The following is a 22245-nucleotide window of genomic DNA, read 5'->3' as shown; positions in this document are numbered from 1 at the left end:
CGCCACACAACTTCACACAAATTTAAACAAGGAATAAAGTACAAGACTGTCAAAAATGTAAACAGTCGGGTTTTTCTACTCTATAGGACTCTAAAACCTGTATTTGTGTTTTTATACTGAATTCCTGCTGTCTTGAACTAGGTTGGTGTCGGCTGGCCAGTGAACTGAATAGGCGTTTGTTTGGATTTTAACAGCAATTTCATACCACTTATACTATCATCGAATTGAAACTAACACAACAACCAAGGGCCAATGTTTTCACAATGGAAATAATTAAAGCAGGAATACAAAATGGGCGGGATGTGTTCAACAGGCATCATGTCAACAGCAGAACCCCACGACTAACAGTGATTGTGGATCAGTTAATAGCAAATTGAAAAATGTTTGCCACCAAAAACTGCAGTACTAAATCTTTACTAACACACACCCTGCTATGCTCCACCTCCACTTACATATGACCAGAATTGAAGTCAGCCACCAAAAATAATCAAATGTGCACAGGTGATGAAATGCACAAGCATTCCCGAGAAAAAAGTACACTTGATAGCTACATGAGGCTAAAACTGACTATTGCCAAAAATAGAGATTTGTTTCAACAACCCACTTCTGGCATTTTTAAGATCTCTGGGCACAAGAGGACACCTCAGCGACATTAGTGGGTGGCTAAATTCATGCCAAGTTGTTAAGAAGATCATTTTGTTTTGTTTATTTAAATTCCTCAGTGTTTATGTGATGTTTGGCTGGTTGACTGGGTTGAAGTTGGTCCTACTTTTTCAGTGTGTTACTCTGCTAGCTGCATGTCTCTGTAGTAGTGAGGACTCCACTCACTTTGTGTCCACCCCCCCACCCCCTCTGCTCATGAAACATATTTTAGGGCTTACACTACACTGCTACACTTTGCATTGTCTTAATACGTTTACACTGTTCCCACTGTCTCTCACTGTCTGTTAAGGTGGTGGAATATGCCTTGGAAAGGTTATGATGACATGAGAATAAAACATTTTGTAATGCAGTTGCAGTGGTAGCCATTGCAGAGGTATCCATCCCTACATCGGCCCTGTATGATCAGGATTCTCCAATCAATTTCTCTGGTATGGAGTAGCAACAACAGTGCAGCAAAGAGTGGGACTTGTGAAATGGCTATATCTGTAATTTGTAAATGTTGGCAGAAAAACCACTGTAATGCCAAGATCCACTTTGAGCACAGTGTAGCAGACCTTCGAAATGCATGATTTCTGCCAGGGCTGTGACAGCTCTGCTTCTATGGCCAAAGTCCTAGTAAAGATACAGTATCAGGGCAATATAGGAGAGGAGAAATTGAGGAAAGAGGAAGAGAGACATAAAGAAGGAAGCTTGAATGACGTCCTTTCCTCCTCTTTCACAGCCTTTGGGTGAAGTTTTCAGGGAATACTCCTTTAGCGGCATTTTCTTTGTTCTGCTGCCAGTCGTCCTCCTTCATTCCCATCAGCCAGCCATCATCCTTAACACACAAATAACGACATATTCACCGCACTGCCACTGTTGACATCACAGTCCATAAGTCTGTGTGTGTGTGTGTATGTGTGTGTGTGTGTGTCTACCTGTTCTTCAGGGTTGTCAAAGAGGATTACAAGCACCACATCACCAGCCTTCATCTCCAGTTCATCTGTGTCGTTGGCAGCATAATCATGCATCACCTGGACCTATATCACATGAATACTAACATCAGTTATCTCCATATATACACATGGTATATTTGGGTTAAGTAGATGCTTGATGCTACTGAGAGTTTCTTTAATCTGCATTCTTACCTTGAATAAGAAGCCAGCTGGCATTTCTGCAGGTTCTGATGCTACTTCTGTTGGTTCTGGCGCTTCTGCAGGTGTCTAGAGAAAAAGAGGCTCCATTTACCGACATGCAGTGCACACTCAAAAAAAACCTAATCTTTTAAAAAGACATAATTGCGCCCTAAAAGTCTCATTCTAAAAATAAAACTAGTTTTTTTAAATGAAAACTGGAAAAATAGATTTAGCAAATAAAGAGGACATTTAATCTTAGAAAATTCTTGAAACAGCTTGGAGTCATTTATATATTAGCAATTAAAAGTTAATTTAATGTCATGATCTTTCCAGCATTTTTTTTGACTTATTACAGACAATAAGTGATGAGATTAAATGAAAACGAAAACTGTGGCTATAAGAAAAATCGGACAGATTTCTAGTCCTAAAACAAATGTAGGAGAACTGTAAGCTCTTTAGAGAACGACAACATTACGTCATTACATAGTATCTGTAATTTTCTGCAATCCAAAGCTCAGTACAACTTGCTGTTCCTCTCGTTCTCACCTCCTCTGCCACTGCTTCTTCCACTGTTTCTGCAGCAGCTGCTGCAGACTCACCCTGGGAGCAGAGAGACATAGAAGAACAACACAGAGAGGTTAGAGAATGAAAGACAGATGAAAGATCGAAATAAGCAGGGGGAAAGAATGAAAGAGAGAAGAAGAGACAGACAAGACAAAGACAGACAAAAAGGCCACACAGCTTAAACAGCAAAGTCATGGCTAATACAAGCAAGTATGTTGAATAGACAGTAAGCTTGGATACTAATGCACAGCTGCCATATAGGTTAAAACGGCACAGCATACTATGTGCATGGATTTGTGGTTAGCAGTGACTGGGATTAATTGTGTGTGTTGATGAGCAGATCTCTACACTCTTCTCTTTCCCTCAGCAATTAATTTCCACCTTGCCCTCTGAGTCACAGTTGATGCATCCATGTTGCTGGTCCAGATGCATCCTAAATCTTTCCATCGCAAGATTTCTCCATCTTTCCATCTTTCATTCACAATTTATCTCTCTATCATGTTTCTTTCCAGTAATCCATGCTCAAACCTCCTTCTCATAAATCGATGCATCCACCATTTTCATCCGGATGCATCTCTCCATTTTTTCTCTCCTTGGTTACCTGACCCTCTTCATTATCCAACGTAGCAGCAGCTGGCGTGGCTTCTTCCTCAGCAACATCAGCTGGAGCCTCAGCTACAGGTGTTTCATCCTCCGTGGCGGGCACCTCTTTGACTGGCTGGCTCTCATCATCGCCCCAGCCTTCTTGGGCTTCCGCCACGGGATCATAAGGAACCTCCTCGCTCTCATAATCCCCCTCTCCCTCCTGAGCTGCATCCACAGGGTCATAGCGAACTGGTTTGGTTCCGTCATCCCCCCAGCCCTCTGTGGCAGCTGCTATGGGGTCATAGCGGACAGGCTGCGTACCATCATCCCCCCAGGCATCTGCAGCAGCAGCCACAGGGTCATACTCCTGCTGGATGTCCTCTTTCGGGGAACCACTGTCCTCAGGCTAAAGGGCAAGGGTCAGGTTTCAAGGAGTCAGAGGTCATAAGAGATATTTTACCTTATTGGTATTATAAGGGGTTTGTAAATCAAAGGGTTGAGATAATTTTAAGGGACAGAAAGGTAATGCATAAGGAATATTTAAAGGCAGATTCAGTGGTCCAGGATTTCAATGGGCATAAAGGTGTTTACGAATTAGCAGGACCAGGAAAAAGAAGAATCAGTTTGGGACTGATGAATGACCAGTATATTAACAAAACAGTGGGTAAAAATAGAATATTTTTAAAGGACAAGGGATTAGGAAAATTATATGGGTATTAAAGGGGCATTAAATGGGTGTGTAAGGGTTGTTTTATTAGAGATGTGTATATAAAAATTAAGGGAGTTCAAACATAGGGACCATACAAGGGATTTTGTATACTTTAGCCCTTTAACTAAAAATTGTGTTTGATATATTGCATGTTAACCATATGTCAGTTGGTTGACCACTTCCTCCAGACCGAAATATCTTAAAAAATCTTGGAAAGACTGCCATGAAATTTGGTACATACATTCGTGATGCCCAGAGATGCCCTGACTTTTTCTATTGCTCCACCAGAAAGTTCACAGTTTTTCCTCAGAGTGAAATGTCTCGACAATTATTAGAAAGATTTCCAACAGACATTCATTTCCACCTCAGGGCAAAGTGAACTGTAATAACTGTGGTGATCATCTGATATTTTCTCCAGCGCCATTATCAGGTCAGCATTTCACTTTGTTTTATGACTGACTACCTGCAATATTACATTTAAACCTGCTTCAGCTGTATTTGTATTTAGTGCTCATGATCAAATGTTAGCCAGTTAAGACGCTAAACCAAGACAGTGAATGTGGTAAAAAATTAAACCTGCTAATCATCAGCATTAGGCATTGTATGAGTCAGCATGTTAGCTTGGTGTTAGCATTTCACTCAAAGCATCATTGCGCCAAAGCTAAGTTTTACAGCCAAGTGAAAATGGTAAAAAAAAAACATCTGATTAGTAAAAGGGCTAAAACCTGCAAAACCATGAGAATGATCTTTGAAGGGATTTGAATGGGGGTTCAGGTTTGAGGAGGTGGCATCAAACTTTATTTAGATTCAACTAATATGTCATAGGTAAGGGAAAATGGAGTAGTTTAGCAACGTATACGCAGAAAAGAAAGGGCCATGAAAGATGCCACGGACATCGATGTGAGGAGTTCAGCAGCAGATGTCAGCAAGTCATCATCATCACCATCATCATCATCACAAGATTCAAGAAGATTGATGTAGAAGGATTAACCTTTACAGAGAAGGTTCGGATTAAATGAAAAGACAGATGAAGATAAGGAAGGGTGGCAGCAGAAGGCAGAAACGTAAAAACTGTCAGCCTTTTCCCATCAGAAAATAGATGTTGGATCTTCTGTGCGTAGCTTGCAAGCATGGTTTATATTCCCATGGCTATGTTCAGATGGAGAAAGAGGAAGGAAGCTTTGTAAGAGTAGAAGTGTCGTTCCTTTCTGAGCCGTCACTGCTTTGCCTTTAGCTCTAATACAGCAGAACTGTACGACTTTTGAGACACATCTCTCTTACAGTGATAGGGATGAACAAAAAGGTTAGTTAATGGTCAGAATGCCAAGTTGCAAGCAAGGCTTTGTGAAGTTGCCCACTAGCTCCTATTAGATTACCGGTCTCATTTCTATGAAACAATTCACGGGAAAACATGAACAACTTCACTCAACTTTCAGAACAAAACTGTTCCCTGTGTGTCGCATGTAGCATGTAAAGGCTACATGTCCTGTCAGTGCGACATGTGAACACACAGGAATGAAAGGGGAAACAGAAATAAACCAGGTTAACTCAGTTACAAATCATTTCACACAGAAGCTTAAATGTATGCTACAAGAATGTGTACATTTTTTACCTTCTATGGATGTCAGGCGTGTCTTACAATGATTCCCTCATAGGTTTTGGATCTACAGTATGATTCAATAATATCAACATACAAAATGGTGTAAAATGTTTGTATTTGAAACTGAATTAACCCATGCTCATTCCCAAGTTCTATTTGCGCTGTACAGCAATCTCTTCAGTGTTTAGTGTTGTCACATCAAGCACTGCAGACAAAAAGACAACGCACAAACAGATTTGGGACAGACAAATGAAAGAGGTCCATTCATGGAAAAGCTTGTTTATCTAAAGCAACGACCATTAAAGAAGTCCCGACCCAGCATGTACCGCTTGTGCCATGCAGGACTGTCAAGCATACTCAGCAAGCGTAATGAGGGTGGGGCTTGAACAATGGCTTCATAAGTAGTACATTTAAACAATGACAAATAAACTGATGGTTAAGATGAACACAAGTAAGAATATGCTGATGAAGATGGTGATCATAATGAAGATCATATATTTTTACAGAAAAATAATGCATTAAGATGAGGATGATGTGCTTACCCATGAGTCCCAGTTTGCAGGCTGAGGAAAACAGAGGGAGCAACAGAGTGAGAAGACAAACAAAACTCTTCACAAAGCTCTTGCATTATGCCCATTGCATCCAATTAGAAATGTCCAGTGCAGGTCCCATGCTCCAAACCTACAAGCCCATAGCGGTAGAACAAGAGTGCAAGCAATGCTACGTGAAGTCTGAAGTGCTAAGTGATTAACATCTGAGGAAATGGCCTCGGTGATGTGTTATACATGTCGGTCACCCACAGAGCGAGAGGAATGTGGGAGAAAAGGTGCGCTGCAAGGCATGAATGCTTACTTTAATGACTAATTTAATCTTGCAATCAGTCTCAAAGGCTAATTTCATTCAGAATCTTGACACAATGTGGAGGGAATATTCTCCTTTTCAGTGGCTTAAAAAGCTTTGCAGTAATGCTATTGAGAACTGTTGGCAGATATACTTAAAAAAGATATTGGGACTCAAAAAATACTTCATTTCACTTTTAAAGTTTCCATCCGCATGTACTAAAGAAGTCATCCCAGTGCTCCAGATGTCTCCAACATGAGACTTATCAACATCTTTGTTAAAGTTGGTATTAACTGCACTCCATGTGCTCCATGGAGTCAAATGGGTTAAAAGGTAAGAAAAGCTACTATTGAGCTGCATAATGGGGAGTTTCTTCTCCGTTTATCCCTGAGTGCACCATTCACATTATGTGAACTGCAAATCACCACATGCCATTGAATTCATAGTCTAGAGGTGTGTAGTTTAGTCTCTTAGCTTAATTACTGTTAGAAACTCTGTAAACAAATATTTTTGTTAGTGTTGTAATGCTATAGATTGTCTGGTAACTCAAATGACTCACTTCATACAAACATCACAACCATAACAGATCTAAACTATGCCACCTGTTCTCTACATTTTCTATCATGTTAGAGCCAGTTTGTCTGACTCTGAAATCAACTAAGTGGGCCCAGGCATGCAGTAGCCTACATGTCATCCATCTGTCAGGTACTGAATGCTGCACTGAGGCTGAATAGCAGACCTGGATTAAATATCAGCACCATATATTTTGAATGAGTGTTATAACAGCAGCTGTGCTTGTTTCATCTCACCTTTCAAGTAATGTGAGCACACTCAGATAAAGTCAGTACAACTCACATCATTCCAGTATTTAGTAAAACTAAATTCTGCTGCATAGTTCAGAGGAGAAAGAAGTAAGAGCAGAGCAGGGCTTCAGTCTACAGTCCATGCCATGAGTGATCTGTGGATAGTGCTGAAGCAGGAAGAAGTGGTCACTAAAAGCAGGTTTCTACAGATCATCATGCCATCATCCACCTCTTGTCTGGTTAATTGGAAAGAAGCTGAGCAGGTAACACATCAAACTATGCCAAGCTAACCAAGTGATTTAATTTTGTATCCAGACTTATCAAACAACTGCGCCGGCAGCTGGAAATGTCCAGCATTGTAAAGTGAGTTAAATATCACAAAATGAACTTAAAACCATTCTGAATGAAATATAAAATCTCTTGCGAAGCTTGGCATTTCTTGCAGCAGAGGGTCTCTTCGCTCTATATGTTCATGCCATGAATCATCCACCTGTGTGACCGTGGAGGCTTTGGTTGCTGCACTGAAAGAGTCCAGGTCCATGTCCAACAGGCTGCTCACTGCGGGACTGTCAAACTGATAACAACAGGAATAGGAGGGCTCATTGGCGAACTGGGCGCAATAGAAGGGGAAAGGAACAGGACAGAATAGAATAGAATAGAATAGAATAGAATAGAATAGGGGCAGGCCAGAAGAAGAAGAACTTAAAGGCTCTGACCTGGAGAGTGGAAAGTTAAAGGGCTACTGTTGTTCATCCACAGCAGCCTGTCACTAACCTCTGTAGGGGAGGTAACACTGATGTCAGGAGTAGCTGTCGCTGCGGCGTCAAACAGGTTGATGATGTTCTCCGTTTTCATCTCCTTTGATGGGGTTACCTTGGGTGGAGGAGGCACTGCTGGCTTTAGCTGGGACAGAGAAAGAAATACGGTGATTCATTTTGTATAAATAATTAATACGGGCATCACAGTTGCTAAGTCTGCTCATTATAAGCTACTTTGGGCTTGTTTTCTTGAAACGTAGATTACGTATATTGGCAGTCATGCACTTGCTTATTTGGGCTTGCTGCCTATCTGTCTCTCTCCTCTTCACCTGTGTAATACAGTGAAAATACCTTAAAAATAATCTTAAAAGTAAATCCCTGACAGATGTTCATGATGTGTTTTTTAAATGCATGATAGTTTGTCTTGTGGCAGGTTCAGTCCACAACCCCATTCCCTCTGCCCCTCGTCTTCCCCCACTCACACAGGTGAATGTCAATGAGTGAGAACAATGATGCTATCAAAACCAAACGACTGAAGGAGCTTCTTTAGCTACTTCACCAACCATTCCAGGGACTGACTAGATGAAATAAGTGGATTTAAAGATTGGATTGGACCTCAAGTGGGGCATAAGACAGAGTGCAGATTCTGTAAGTGTGAAACACATGCACGTTATGCAGATCCTTATAAGCTACTTCTTTACTTTAATTTCCCTTCAATCATTTATTCATTCCTGATTTTGTTGTTCAGATGATGGTATTACATAATAAAGATAACGGACTTACGTACATTAAGACTTATCACTGTAGGATAGAGTGTGTGTTTACCTTGGATGGAGATTTGGGGATTGGTGGTGGTCCTCCTGGTCTGAGACTGTGGTTAGATGCTTCTTTTCCACTGAAGTGAATGAGAAAGCGAGAGAGATGGAGGGCAAGAAAGAGAATACAGACAGATTACAGAGAAGGTTACAAGAATGGCAACCAATGTGAGAGACAGGTCTAGCAAAGGTTAAAAAGAGCAGCTAAAAGTTAATACAACTTGAGAAACTACTAGGCATGCTCTACAGGAGTCCAAGCGGCAGTTGTTGCAAGAGCTATCATGCAAGAAAAGTGAGCCTCCCTTCCCTCCCATTCCCGTCCTTCTTGCCCCTCCATCCCATGCAAGCAGGCTTTGTCTGCGCCTCTAGTAAGGCCTCACAAGCGGGAGGTGACAGTGGCATTCAAAAGCATACCAGAGAGCTTTAGATATCTGAAGGGTTGGAGTAGCTGTAGCAGCTAATGCTGGACCAGGCAATTTTTGTACATTGGTGGCTTCAAAATTTAAAATTGGTGGCAGCAAAAAGCAACTCAAGGACTAGATCACCAAGACTGACAGTGAAAAAGTAGGACTCATAAAGGGGGCTCCAGGCTTGTAAAGTCAAAGCTGCAAGAATGACCAGAGCTTACTCTCCTCACCTACAAATCTACCATAGCACGTATATTGTGTGTTTGCCAGAAACTACTAAAAGGACAAATAGTGCTAAAAAGGTCTGACATTGGTGAATAAAGGAGGAAGGATGCAAAGCAGGATGGAAAATAGACTACACTGCCTCAAGGTGAAAAGTGGCACACTCCAGGTTTGAGCTTTTATTTATCTCTTAAATGCTCTTCAACAAGTGAGAGTACCGTGTCATTTGGGTTGTATTGTTATGTAACACTCTTGCCTGGTGCAGCATTAAAGATAAACGTTTGCTCAACTCTTTGATATCTGCAGCTCCGGGCGTACAACTCTCTGATCAGTGTGTCTGAGAATTCACTTGCACAATCAAACACTAGTCCTTCCTTAAACCTCCCAAGCCCGCAGGCTGACTGACAGACAGACAGCTGGACAGACAGGTCAGTTGAACAGACAAGACAAGAGTTGTGTAACCGTGGTTACCACAGTCGCTACTGGTTACCTCCTATTTGCTCCTGACGATGAAGCGCCGTGGTTACCTGTCTTTCTGTAAGGGGGGGTTCAGGTTAATGCATGACATTTTGTGTGTCTGTTCCTGTAGCTTGAAATGTTTTCCTACAACAGTATTGCAGATGCCACAGGAACTTATTCAGCTGTTAACGTTTAAGACAGAAAACCCACTAACAGGGAAAATAAATTTGTTGGTTGAAAATAACCTCACCATTTCAGTTACTGGTATTTAAACTTGCAGCACGATAAATGATGTGCCCTTAAAGGGAATTTTTCGCCAGGAAAATCTTGGAAGGAGCCAGAGGCACACAACACACAGCAGCAGGTGCTTCCTTTGCTGGCTAAGATGACCGACCACAGAGGTTGATTGATGAGGTTCAGCGCTCTAAAATGCTTCCAAGGATCTCAAACAAACAGCTGTTTTCAGGTGTTTTAGACTTGAAAAAAACTGTGTTTTTACTGAGTGAATACTGATAAAATAAAAGGGCGAGTAGCACGACTGTCACCTATTGGTGTTCCTTTACATTGCTTATATTGATAGATTTCAACGGATACCTATGTGCTGAATAGATCTTGACATTTACTTTAATTGAGAATCAAAATCTTCGAAGTTAAAAGAATATGAAATGAAACTCAAAGAGTAAAGTTATTATTAAGCTACACAAATTGTTATAAAGCGCTCAAGTTTAAATGATGGATAATTATTCACTCACCTGCTTGTGTCTGCTCCCTCCAGTTTCTCCAAGACATCATACAAATCCTGATCCAACTGCAGAGGGGAAAGACGAGGTGTTAGATATTACACCAACAGCACAACATAATTCACCTGACACCTTGATGTGAACGATAGAGTATCTTTGCCCATTTCCACCTTTGAATTTCCTTCATACTACACGTCTCTGGAAAAAAGTCTATATTGTGTTTTGTGCTCCTCCTGCTCTGTAATATTATCCAAATGTGTCATCATGTCCAAATTCAGAGAGACAGTATTTACAACTCTCAATCTCAGGCAGTAATGCAGGGGATAATCTCACTGCGGTCTGTTAAAACCCTATGTCCTACTTTTGTTTTACAAGGGAAACAAAAAAAGAAGTGAACCATGATAGGCTTTGCATCTGGTCTCAAAAACAGTGTTGAAGTACCGCAGGAAGTTTGCATTTTTAGATTCAATTGATGTAGTCAAAACTAGCATTGTCTACATTTTCCAGCAACTGTTATTTGATCATCACTGTATCTAAATTCAGCAATAACGCAGGTCTCACCCGGCTAATTTCCTTGTGAAACTTCTCCTCAAAACCAGCCAAACTCTGGAAGGTGCTGACATAAAACCCAACACGACTAGAGAGAGAGAGAGAGAGAGAGAGAGAGAGAGAGTATTGACTTATTCTTGATGTCCTTTGAGGATAAATGTAGCACAAACGTATGTGAAATGTAATTATAGCATCCAATAATCAACAGGATAACCAGAACCAGTCACACATGCATACACACCTGTTCCAGAGTGAAGGTAACTCCTCTTGCAAGTCAATATTAATTTCCTCAAACACCTTTTGGGCTCTTTCCAACTCCTCCTCAGCCTGAAATATACGCGCACACACACACACACACACACACACACACACACATAAATACACGCACAAACAACCCAGGGCTTGTTTGTGAGTGTGTGTTTGATGTTTTGTTCCTATGTGTGAGTGTACGTAACATCCCCTGACAAGGCTTGGCTGCAGTTGTTTTGTTGATGTCATTTTCATTTTGCCTTCATGTGATATTCAGTAACAAGTGACAGGGCACATCTGCGGAAAAAGAGAGCGATGACAGGCGAAAAGCTTCCCTAGACAAGTTCAAACTGAGGACCTCCTTTTCGCATCTCATGCGTCTTTAACTGCTGGGCTACCAGGACACCGCTTATCATTGTTTCACAGTCAACAGATGTTGCAGGAAGAGCAGTAAGATGATGGCATACCTGGCTCCTGGACAGACTGCTCTGGGCAACATTGTGTGCAGACAGGATACCCTGAGCCCAGCCTGGGGTGGCTCTCTCCAACAGTGTGGAGGGCTGGAAGAGAGAGAGAGAGAGATGTTAAATGTAAATGTTAATATGCCAAATGAAACACAATATTTGTCTTTATATAAATTACATCATTGCCAGTGTACCCCTGCTTTTGCATCAAGATATTCTGCATTTGTTTTACCTTGGTAATTTTAATGCCCCCATCCTTTTTCTTGGTCTTGTGTGTAGTGGCATAGTTGTGCCTGGCACTGTCATAATCGACCAGCTTCCTGTCCCTCTTAGCGATACGTGCCTGAACAAAACAAAAGAGGAGAACAAGTATTTGTGTTATTCAGTCTCCTCACCTGCATGGACATAAGCAGTCATGGTGTGGAGGAAACCCGGTCAGGCACTGCATGAGCACTGACACTTTCTGGCCATGGTTGCTACAGCTGCTCTGAGAGCATTCACAGCTTACCTTGATATCAGGGAACTGGCCCAGGTAAGTATCCATGGAGATGAGGGCGTGATCGACCAACTTCTGATGGTAGTCAGTCCACAGCACATCACAGTCCTGCAGCAAGGATGAAAACAACAGCAGCATACACAATCACTGTTGAGGGGAGTTTTCAGGGCCGAGATGAGAAGATGAACAGACAGACGCTGACCAAAAGTTGAGCTTTGATTTGATTCGAGTCTGTTCTTCAGCTGAGGAATACATGAGATGGTCTGACTGTAGAAGAGAGGTTACCACACATGTATATCCAAAATGTCATTCTTCACTCACACCACGAAGAGAATTTTGTACAAGGCAAACCTTTCTTGTGTCCCATTAATATCAACACAAGCATACGGGTTGAAACATCAACACAGCATGCATTACTTATCAGAAATACTAACAGTGCATATCTGCTTGTATAAAGCATGCCCGTTCCTGTGCATATCTCTGTTTATTGCTATGTGAGAGTGTGGGATCTAAATATCAGCAATCACAAATACACAATTAGAGATTCAGTCACTACAGTTGAGAAGACAGTGCAGCGCCTGTTTTATTGCGACAGCATGCAGCCCTTCACTTTAGAGTTAATTCCAGCAGCTCTGTTGTTATGTCTTGGCTCGTGCTCTTGTATCTAAATTAAGAATAAAACTGCAACCCTTTTAAACGATTGCTGTGTTTTCTTGCAGCTATCTTGCTGTCATTTTCTCAGATAAGAACCATTAATCCAAACGTAATTTCAAGAGTAAATATAATGAAGACAGAGCAAAATTTAACAAGCTACTCAACATCTATCCCAAGAGATGCTAACGTATAATTTTGCTGTCAAGAGGAAGCTAAAAGTCCAAGGAGCACAATCACCCACAGCTGTGCGAACCCCAGGAATAGTAGCTGCTGTGCGTCAGAAGACAAACACACACGCACACACACACACACACACTCACACTCAATCAACTACTATGCAGTGTAATAAAGCGGTTTGGACCCCTGTGTGGAAACCAGCTTGTCCTCACACTCTCACACACGCAGAAAATCTCTGTATTCTTATCAGATGAATGAAAAAAACTTCTGACCTCCACAATTGAATCCACTTCCCTGTTGCCGTACCAGTCCGGCTCATACATGTCGGCCAAACATGCCTGCACATTCTTGGAGGACTCGTGCATGGCTGAGGACAAACAAACACATTCTACATTAGAGGAACATCAGCAAATATTTGCAAGTTAAGGTGCCAATTAGTCTATCCATAATTGTCTACGTGTATAGCTTGGTACATGCAAGTGTGTGGTGTGAGTGTATTCGCGCATACAGCAACGAATCTGCGCCGGCTTGTGTTTGTGTGTTACCTTTCACTGCCTCCAGGTATGCCCTCAGGTCCCTTTGCAGTTTACTGCCCTCAGCCTGGACACACACACCAAACACCAAACACAACAGTATGAGGAGACGCTTACAATGATGGTCGAAGTCTCTGGAGCTGGTGTAACATTATGTAGATGTAGAAAGCACAGATAAGACTAAAATGTCTGGCAAGCTATATCTTGTTTTAGGCTGTACTTTTATGCAATAATTGCTTAATAGGATAATTGACTCAAGGGAAATTTTGAAATGTGACTTTTCATCGAGCCGCAGGTCATTGGACTGTACTCACATATTGTTTGTTGAAGTTAATCACTCCTTCCTCAAAAGCGACGTCTTTGGTCTCATCGGCTTTGCCAAGCTTCTGAAGAACCTGTTCAGCCAAACAAACAGCACAATTAGTGACAACACTGGGGATCAGGTTAACCTCTGGTTCTGTACAGTTTTAAGAGAGAAGACAGCGGGCACGTGTCTCGATCTCCTACCGTCTTCTAACTTTAAGATCAAATCTGATTTCTTAGCATTCACGGGTAAAATTAATGGATATAAAAACAGCGTGTGAGAGAGAATATGCGAGCAATGTAAAAACAGCAGCAGCACTAGGACGACACATTAAAGAAATGCTGTTTAATCTTTAGGTAGACGAGGATAATGACATAATATTACACCCTACATGAATTCACTTGTGCATTACATACATACTACTTCCACATACATATCAACACAGAAGCATTCACACACACACATATATAACGCACACTGTGCTTACATTATCTGTTTTTCTCCCTCTTTAGCCTCAGTACATGATGCATTATGACAGACAAATAGCGCCCCCTGTCGTTTATTCTGTGCAAAACGCGCAGGTGCATGGACGCATAGACTAGGCCTCTCATCTACCACCTATAACTCATTGCAGCGTGGGTGATAATAATCATCACAGTGCTTGCAAAATGTAAGAGAGTGTCTCTGCGGCCACCGTTCATTAAGACACCGAGAAATGATTGGAAATGCCAGAAACGCATCAGTCAGTCATGAGCTAAATTATGAGCAGGCCAACAGTGTATCTGACTGCAAAAACGAACGTGCCCGCTGAATGACATTGACTACAGGGACGATGTAATTGAAGTGGATATCCCCATCCTCTGACACAGCACCCCTACTCTTATTATGCTCATGATGTCGTGATGCGACACTGCTCCTTGGTGGAGGATGCGGCACTGCTGCTTCGCGGCTTGCAGGCCCGAATAATCATCCCCCCCCACACACACACACACACAGCAACATGTCTGTGAGCATCTCTTACCTTTTCTTGGGCTCTCGTAAGTTTTTTCTGAACGTTGCTGGCCACTTTCCCCGCAGTCAGCCCCTTCCCCAAATTCAACTCAGCCATCTTGCAGCGTAGATCAGTCTTTGGATGCGGGGAGGAAGGAAATAAAAGCAATAACGATCGGATGGACCGCTACGGCGACCGTAAAGGCAAATTCATCAATGTCCAGTGAGGAAATAAAGATGATAAATGCAATTATGGTATGTTGTAGTGTGTCTCTAGGCGTGTGTGTGTATATGTGTGTGTGTATGTGTGTATGTGTGTGCAGAAGGCTAAGCTGTATTCTCAAATATTGAGCTGCCCTGTGCGCGTCCGTGACAGAGGAGGATGCTGTCAGAGATGCTCTTAAAGGCGCAGATGCTGCTGCGCATCCACACAGAGGAACTACATGTTCAAACGTGTACAATCAGACCGTGAAGTCAAACCTCAAAAACAATGATTGAGTGATTATTTCAGATCCATGGCAACTAAACATCCCGCTGAATATTTACTGTAAAATAAAAAGAAAAATAATGGTAGAAAAAAACAACTATGTGCACTTGTGCGTTGCATTAACGCCTCAAAGACCCATCTGTCAGTCTGACATGATATCGTTATATAATACGCGAAGTGACATGTAAACCTCTTCAACGAAAGAGTGTCACTGAAGAGCAGCTGAGCAGCCAAGCGACTCAAACACTAGTGAGAAGTGTTTAAAGAGAAATCAGTCAAGAGTTTTAATAATTTGTCTTTTTTTTTTTTTTTTTTTTTTGGAAATGAATACATAATAGCTCATAAAGTGTCATTTAGTGCTGCACTATTAAAATGTTATTTAAACAAAATAGAAAATGCTTTTCATTTTGGACAAAAATAGGAATTCTCTGCGCTAAGCGCTGGAGAAGTGGTTCTTCACAACAGGCTGCGAGTTGAAGTGAATGAGCAGAGGTGGAGGCTTGTGTGCCAAATCAACACTATGTGACATTAAACTGTTAAAACGGGGCCATCAACTGTTTTGGCTGCTTAGCACAACATTTTCTGATAGTGTGTCATTTCCCGGACGGTCTGCAGCTTCCAGGACACACTGAGCTACATGTCACTATCGACCAACGCAGGTTCAATGTGATAAATAAAAATGTATTTAGGTTCCTCACATGGCTTTGAGGTGCTACTTTTCTCTCCAGGAGATGGCGCTACAGATCTATAATCACATACAAACAGCATCTAAAGAGCACTGAATACATTCTTTCACTTTTCTTTTCTTTTTTCCTTATTAATCTGGCTGTTTTTTTGCTCAGATCTGGCTGCAGACTCTGCAGACTTATAGAGGATAAGTGTGCCAGCCCCACGCAGGTGTTATGGCCTGAGGTGAATTCACAGTGGCCTGGTCATAACTGCAAATTAAATTCCCTGCTCCCGGTGTGTAAGCAAGCCACGTTATATTCTCAGAATAAATCTGCTTTGATGTTTTCTCATAGAAACAAAAGTGGAGCTCTTCATTGACGCAGGTGGCTGATGTTGACTGGGAGCTCTCCGAGGTCCTGAACTATCCCTCCACTGGTGCACAGCTGAGGGAGGAACAGGCAGCAGAACATAAAGCTTTTTTTTTTTTTTTTTTTTTTGTCTGTTTCTCCCACCATCACGCTGCATGTAATTACATCTCTGTTGCATAATCCAGCACGAGAGCGCGTTTGCCACAAATCCTGTTTGCACGTGAGAAGTAAAATGGTTTAGTGTGCGGAGGGCGCGTGTCACTGGGGCTGATCACACCGTGATCAGGACGATAGAATCTGCCAAAGCAGCAAAAAAAAAAAAAAAAAAAAAAACCTCTCCATTGGAAAAAAAAAAAAAACGTAGCATGTTGTCGGATTAATACTCTTTTAATAACTTCTCACATTTACAATAGATCCTGAAGGCGCCCTACCTCCACCCTTTCCCTTGTTTTCTTTCCATCTCCCTCACTTTCTCCCTCCCTCCTCCCTCACTCTCTCCCTCCTCTCTTCCTCCCGTCTCCCCTTCTCTTTATCCGCGACAACAACAACATTTGGCCACGAGTCACCAAGCCCATTCGTTCCCATACATTGACATGAATAGCACCCCCTCCCCACTCGACCCCCCCCCCCCCCCCCCCCCCCCTCTCGCTGCGGGAATGGTTTAACCCGTCACAGACAGAGAGAGAGAGAGAGAGGGAGAGAGAGAGAGAGAGGGAGCACAAAGGAGGCTCACACACTGCTCCGTTTCGAGGGGGAGAGAGATATTATAGGACGGCGCGGTGTAAACATGGAATAAAAACCGCAAGGAAGCAAAGCAGCATTTCTATTTCCCGTCGCGCTCGTCCATTATCGGTGTTCAATAATACATGAGGTGCAGACTAACAACAGCGCTTCTGTCTGGACTCCGACTGGCGGGCAGTAAGTGAGAAATTGAAGCCAAGAGTGGAGGAAGAGGAGGAGGAGGAGGAGGAGAGGGAAGAGGAGTTGAGCATTGTTTCATCCTCCAGCTTCGGGGCTTTCTGGAGTTGCTCGCTGGCTTTCGGACCGAGTCCGGTTCACTGAGAGCATCATGTTGGCTTTTTCGAGCTGACCGGGCAGACAAGTGGAGATATATCCTCCTCTTCCTTTTCTTCTTTCTTCTCTCTCTCTTTCTCTCTCTCTTTTTTTGTGGAAGAAGAAAAATCCGTCTCTCTCTCTTTTTTGGACGATAAGAAGGGACTCACGCTAAAATGTTGCGTATCTGAGGTGAGTGAGTTTTCTTTGTTCGGCTCAGGTTCCAGCTGTGTTATGGAGGCAAAGCACATTATGGTGAATTGAGCCTGCGCGTCCCACAAAAACAAAGACAAAGTGGAAGGTTGTGTCCTGTTATCTCCTCCCAACAGCCTAAACGAAGAGCCACCCCGGTGTCCCCATGTTAAAATGGTTCCCAAAAGCTAATTACGTCCCCCACAGCCTTGTGCCCGTCACTGTAATTGCCTTTGGAAATTAGACACATGGAGGACTAACGCTTCCTCTGGAGCTCAGCTATTGTTTTCACTCCATTGTTTTCAAAGCGGAACATTTGGTTCTCTGACACGAGACACGAGCACTTCAGGACCTCTTAACGGTCTGATGTCAGTGGCAGCAGGGTGAATCCTTCACGATGTGAGGGAATTAATCATTTAAAAGACTAAACTGTGAATTTGATACCCGTGTGCATAATTGGGTTGGACAGCGTGTAAACACAGGGAGCCAAATAGATGAGCAGTGGTGGAAAGTCCCATCTATCCATCTATCTATCCATCTATCTATCTATCTATCTATCTATCTATCTATCTATCTATCTATCTATCTATCTATCTATCTATTTCAAACAACATAACATCTACATTCATTCTAATAGGAGTTAATTCCAAAACAAAATATTGAAAGAGAAACAGGGAAATCTCTCTCACTGGATTTCTCTCTCCACCTCCTCTCCTCTTCTTCCAGGCATGGTAATAGCACATGAAACATCTTCATAATTAGTAGTTTGCCTGAGCAAAGAAGAAGTAATTATAGGCGGCAAGCCTGCTGAGCTAAGTGTACAGGCATTTCTCTTTTATTTCCTTTTGTTAGACATGCAAATGTTGTCTGAACCACGCACGAGCTCTATTCTGAAAACGGCATAGCTTGAACTTGTGTGTTTTCTCCCCCACATCTGCGGTTTAAGATAATGTTATTGATAAATGGATCTAAGCTAAACCAACTGGCACGGAAAGAGTGTACTTATCGCTTTGTTGCTGCTAATAATGTTTGGGGGTTTTTTTGGTGCTGTGTGTGAGAATGGGTGTGCACAGCCGTCCATGTGAAATAAAGAGGCAACACACAAACCAACAAAAGAAAAGACTTGTAGACACCAGTAGTCGTTTTTTTTTTATGTTACAGCAAAGCGTGAGATATATCACAGTGAAATGTAAGAGCAGAAGATGGAAAGAGCATGAAATAGAGAGTGTGTTTGGCTGGTATGGGGTCCTTTTGAATTACAGATGATAAGAACATGATATTACCAGGCAAGGTCCATTAGGGAAAGTCAAATTACGTCCCTGAGCTAAAGATCTCTTGATATATAATGATGCATTTGAAGAGCGTGCAGTGTTTGAATAGAGTATGCAGAGGAAAAACGCCACGGGAACAATCATGAATAAGATTCAGTGTACACGAGTGTTAAGAAACCACTGTTCAGCCACTTACTGACTGTGTGCATTTGTCTGGCGGTGTGATGCATTGGAGAGTGCCCTGGTGTCAACCCACAGAGTTTTTTTAACTTTGTGATGCTATTGAATCTTTTAATAAGACTCTTTGATTCATTTCCTGGGCTGGTCTTTGGAGCTGTGGTCTTGGAAAATAAACAGCTCAGTGAACCTACGCTGGAACTATTCAGCAAATAACAGAGGCCTTTGTCACGTTTTTAGCATCATCTATGAGATGAAACGTGGCTAAACGTATGTTTTTCCCAGGAACATCCAGTTTTCGCAGTCGCATGTTCACATTCCACTCATGTGCACCAAGACTGCTGGCAACTGTGTAGCTGGGGTGGGGTCATCCAGAGGGGCATTGTTACAAGAGGTATTGAGCAAAATGAAAGCGTATTACATTACATTAAATTTACGATGATGTTCAAATGGTCCGGCCAGCCATTTTTCAATCAGAACCCCATTTCTCTCACTGGCCTAATAGTATAAACACTGCAGTCGGTGTTATTCTCATGCTCTTTGCTCTTACTACACTGGTGCTTTAATGTTTGAATAATAACAGCTCTTGATGCTGCATTTCAATCTCAGCATCATGAAATGAGTGGTTAGCTCTGTGTTCGCGCACTGAGATTCAATCACATACCTTTAAAAAGTCAATTAAAAACTGTTTGAATGAGGCGCCCATATGGTGCTCTGCTGATAGTTATGTAACCAGAGCCAAAAGCCAAGCAATCCTCAGACTTAGGACTTTGGCCAAAGTGACAGGCTAAGAGTTGATAAGAGGCCAGAAGTGGCATTTTACCTTTCTCCATGCTGTCAAATGAAAAACTCAGTCAGGATTTGAACAACCAAAAGAATCACATCTTAATCATTTATCCAAAATGTTTGACTACATTTATGTACTTGTGAGAAAACTAGTCTAGTTATTATCCTGCATTTTAATCAGTGTTAAGATGTATCTAAGATAGACATTTCTAGATATCTGTGTTGAGTTGAGACTGGATATCAGTTTCATTCAAGCATTAATACAATTCATAGATCGCCTGTGTTGCTACACACTCACTGCGCAGTGCTTTGACGTTGGGTTATGTAAGTGCAGTGAACATAAGCCAAAAAGACTCAGACTCAAGACTGAGCACAAAACGTCTACAGGGGTTTCTCTGTCTGACAGAGCTAGTCTGCAACAAGCCTCAATGTTTTTGTCATATACTTAAAGGAAAGACGAATGGGTGGTTAAAGAGGGTGGACAAAGAGCGAGTGAGGAAAGATTGTGAGTCAAAATGGGAGTTATTAGAGCAATAAATATAAAGGATAAAATGAAAAGGGAGAAGGTAGGAGATAAATGTATGATGGGGCAAGGTTATGACTCATGGAGGGGGGACTGAGAACCGAATAGGAACAGAAAGAAAACAAAAGAATTACCATAAATTGAAGGAAATAGACTTCAATAAGAATGGTCAGGATTTAGGGTGGGGGGTGGGGGGTGTTGGAGTAAGGGTGAGTGTAAAGGAAGAGGGGAGAGAAAGGGTGAAGTCGATCCTAATCCCATTAATACACCCCAGTGCTGTCCTTCCCACTGGCGTATTCACATGCACACACACACACACACACACACACACACACTGGTTCAAAGTACAGCTCAGACATATTGCTGTTTGTTATGCAGCTCACCAACATGCTGTCTGCATGTCCGTACAATGATCTGAGCACTCTGTGCACTAAATGTATGGTGGTCAGGACACCGTCCGTGTAATGAGGACACTGTCAGGTTGGGAGCCACTAGTTTCAACCAGATCTGACTCACTGAGCCCTCTGGCAATGCATGCGTCTGTGTGTGTGTGTGTGTGTGTGCGTGCGTGCTTGGCTGTACTGTTGGTTTGTAGCTGAAAGAGTCTCTCCATGCCATCTGAGCAGATACATCTGCTGCATCTGCCAACGTTTATATGGCAGATGAAGTCAATATCTGTGTGTGTGTGTGTGTCTGCAGTCTGTGTATGTGTTGTGTGAACAGTGTATGTATGTGGCATTGTGTGTTGACCAGACTCAGGAATAATTCTTTCTGGAATAGGAAACCCTAATTAATCCTCATGAGAATTCCTCAAGGAACTGATGAGGCCATTGGACACTCCTCATTTACAATATGAACTAATACTGTGTGTGTGCCGATGTGTGTGTGTGTGCCAATCACAGGCACATGTGACTAAAATGAATGTTTGTCCTTTGATTTTCTTGACAACTGTTCATCTGATTTACTTCACACTTGCCGGGTGTTTTGCTGAGGGCTCAAGAAAGTGCAATGTCAAGTGTGAACTGCTGAGATCTAAGGGACATATTTATTAGTAGAGCGCTACTACTGCCAGAGGTACACACTATGCAGTGTATTACCTGTAACATCAGCGAAAACAGCATGCAGGGTACAGATTTCTCTCCATCACTCGCTACAGTACATTCAACAACTGATAAAGAAGGAATTACCGGAAATGTTTTAGCAGCATTTTAGCAGCAGACTTTTCGTGCTCAGGGCCCAGGGAGGCGCACGTTGTTTGGATGAGTGGAGGCCAGGCGATCGGCCCACTCCATGCAGGCACGTTCTGAACAGGCGCTGCACTAGCATCAACAAATAGAGCAAATTGAGCCAACAGTGGCACAACTGCTACAATGCAGTTATTCAGGACAGGTCTACAGAGAGACAGAGCTCTGAGCTGCACGACTAATAGAAAGAGTGGAAGGTAGAGGGAAAAGATTTATCCGGTTTTCATACCATCACAGGCTAAATGTACTGTGTGTTTGTCACTGGTGGAAAGGAACCAAGTGTGTTTGCTCAAGTTCTGCACTGAAGTACAAGTCTTTGTTATATGTGCTTTACTTGAATATTACAGTTTTTGAAATTCTGTTTACGTTTTAATGTATAATTGATAATAGTACAACAGTATAAAACAGTATAACACTAATAGTGGCCATCCCTACTATCAGTATTTGTAAATGACTTACAGATCTGATCTTACAGATCTTTTTATGCTCACCTAAAACAGAAACAAGACAATCAAGCAGTATAAACACACTTAGGAATGTAGCAGTGGGGGCATAATGGTGTTGAGTGCAGTCATAAAGCTCTGATCAGGGACATTTGGAAAAAGACAAATGGATCCATACAGGATTGAAGACAAATTTAACACTGTGTCTCCAACCAAGTCTGGTGTTTGGGAAGAGAGAGAGAGACACAGAAAGAGAAAAGTGGTTGAAAGCAGCAGTGAGATAAATGATGCTGGAAAGAGAGACGGTGAAAGAAAGAGAATGAGCTGTAATCTGAT

At 42.2% G+C, this 22245-nt stretch overlaps 1 protein-coding gene across 1 annotated transcript; it reads right to left on the bottom strand.

Moving 5' to 3' along the window:
• Window positions 1-1293: 1293 nt before the first annotated feature.
• Window positions 1294-14814, bottom strand: LOC139208423 (myc box-dependent-interacting protein 1). The gene is made up of 20 exons (XM_070838100.1): window positions 14728-14814; window positions 13717-13797; window positions 13415-13469; window positions 13142-13236; window positions 12051-12146; window positions 11775-11885; window positions 11546-11638; window positions 11071-11156; window positions 10842-10917; window positions 10293-10348; window positions 9572-9616; window positions 8463-8532; window positions 7654-7782; window positions 7370-7453; window positions 5779-5799; window positions 2944-3333; window positions 2325-2378; window positions 1791-1865; window positions 1581-1682; window positions 1294-1480 (listed from the first exon to the last, which is right to left on the bottom strand). Exons 1-20 carry the CDS (start codon window positions 14812-14814, stop codon window positions 1379-1381), a joined length of 1908 nt encoding a protein of 635 aa, XP_070694201.1. The 3' UTR covers window positions 1294-1378.
• Window positions 14815-22245: the final 7431 nt, after the last annotated feature.

Source organism: Pempheris klunzingeri, chromosome 10 (assembly GCF_042242105.1).
Source record: "Pempheris klunzingeri isolate RE-2024b chromosome 10, fPemKlu1.hap1, whole genome shotgun sequence".
In the NCBI taxonomy this organism is placed as follows: Eukaryota; Metazoa; Chordata; class Actinopteri; order Acropomatiformes; family Pempheridae; genus Pempheris; species Pempheris klunzingeri.
Note: the sequence above shows the minus strand (reverse complement) of the source record. Positions and strands in the feature narration are given on the sequence as shown.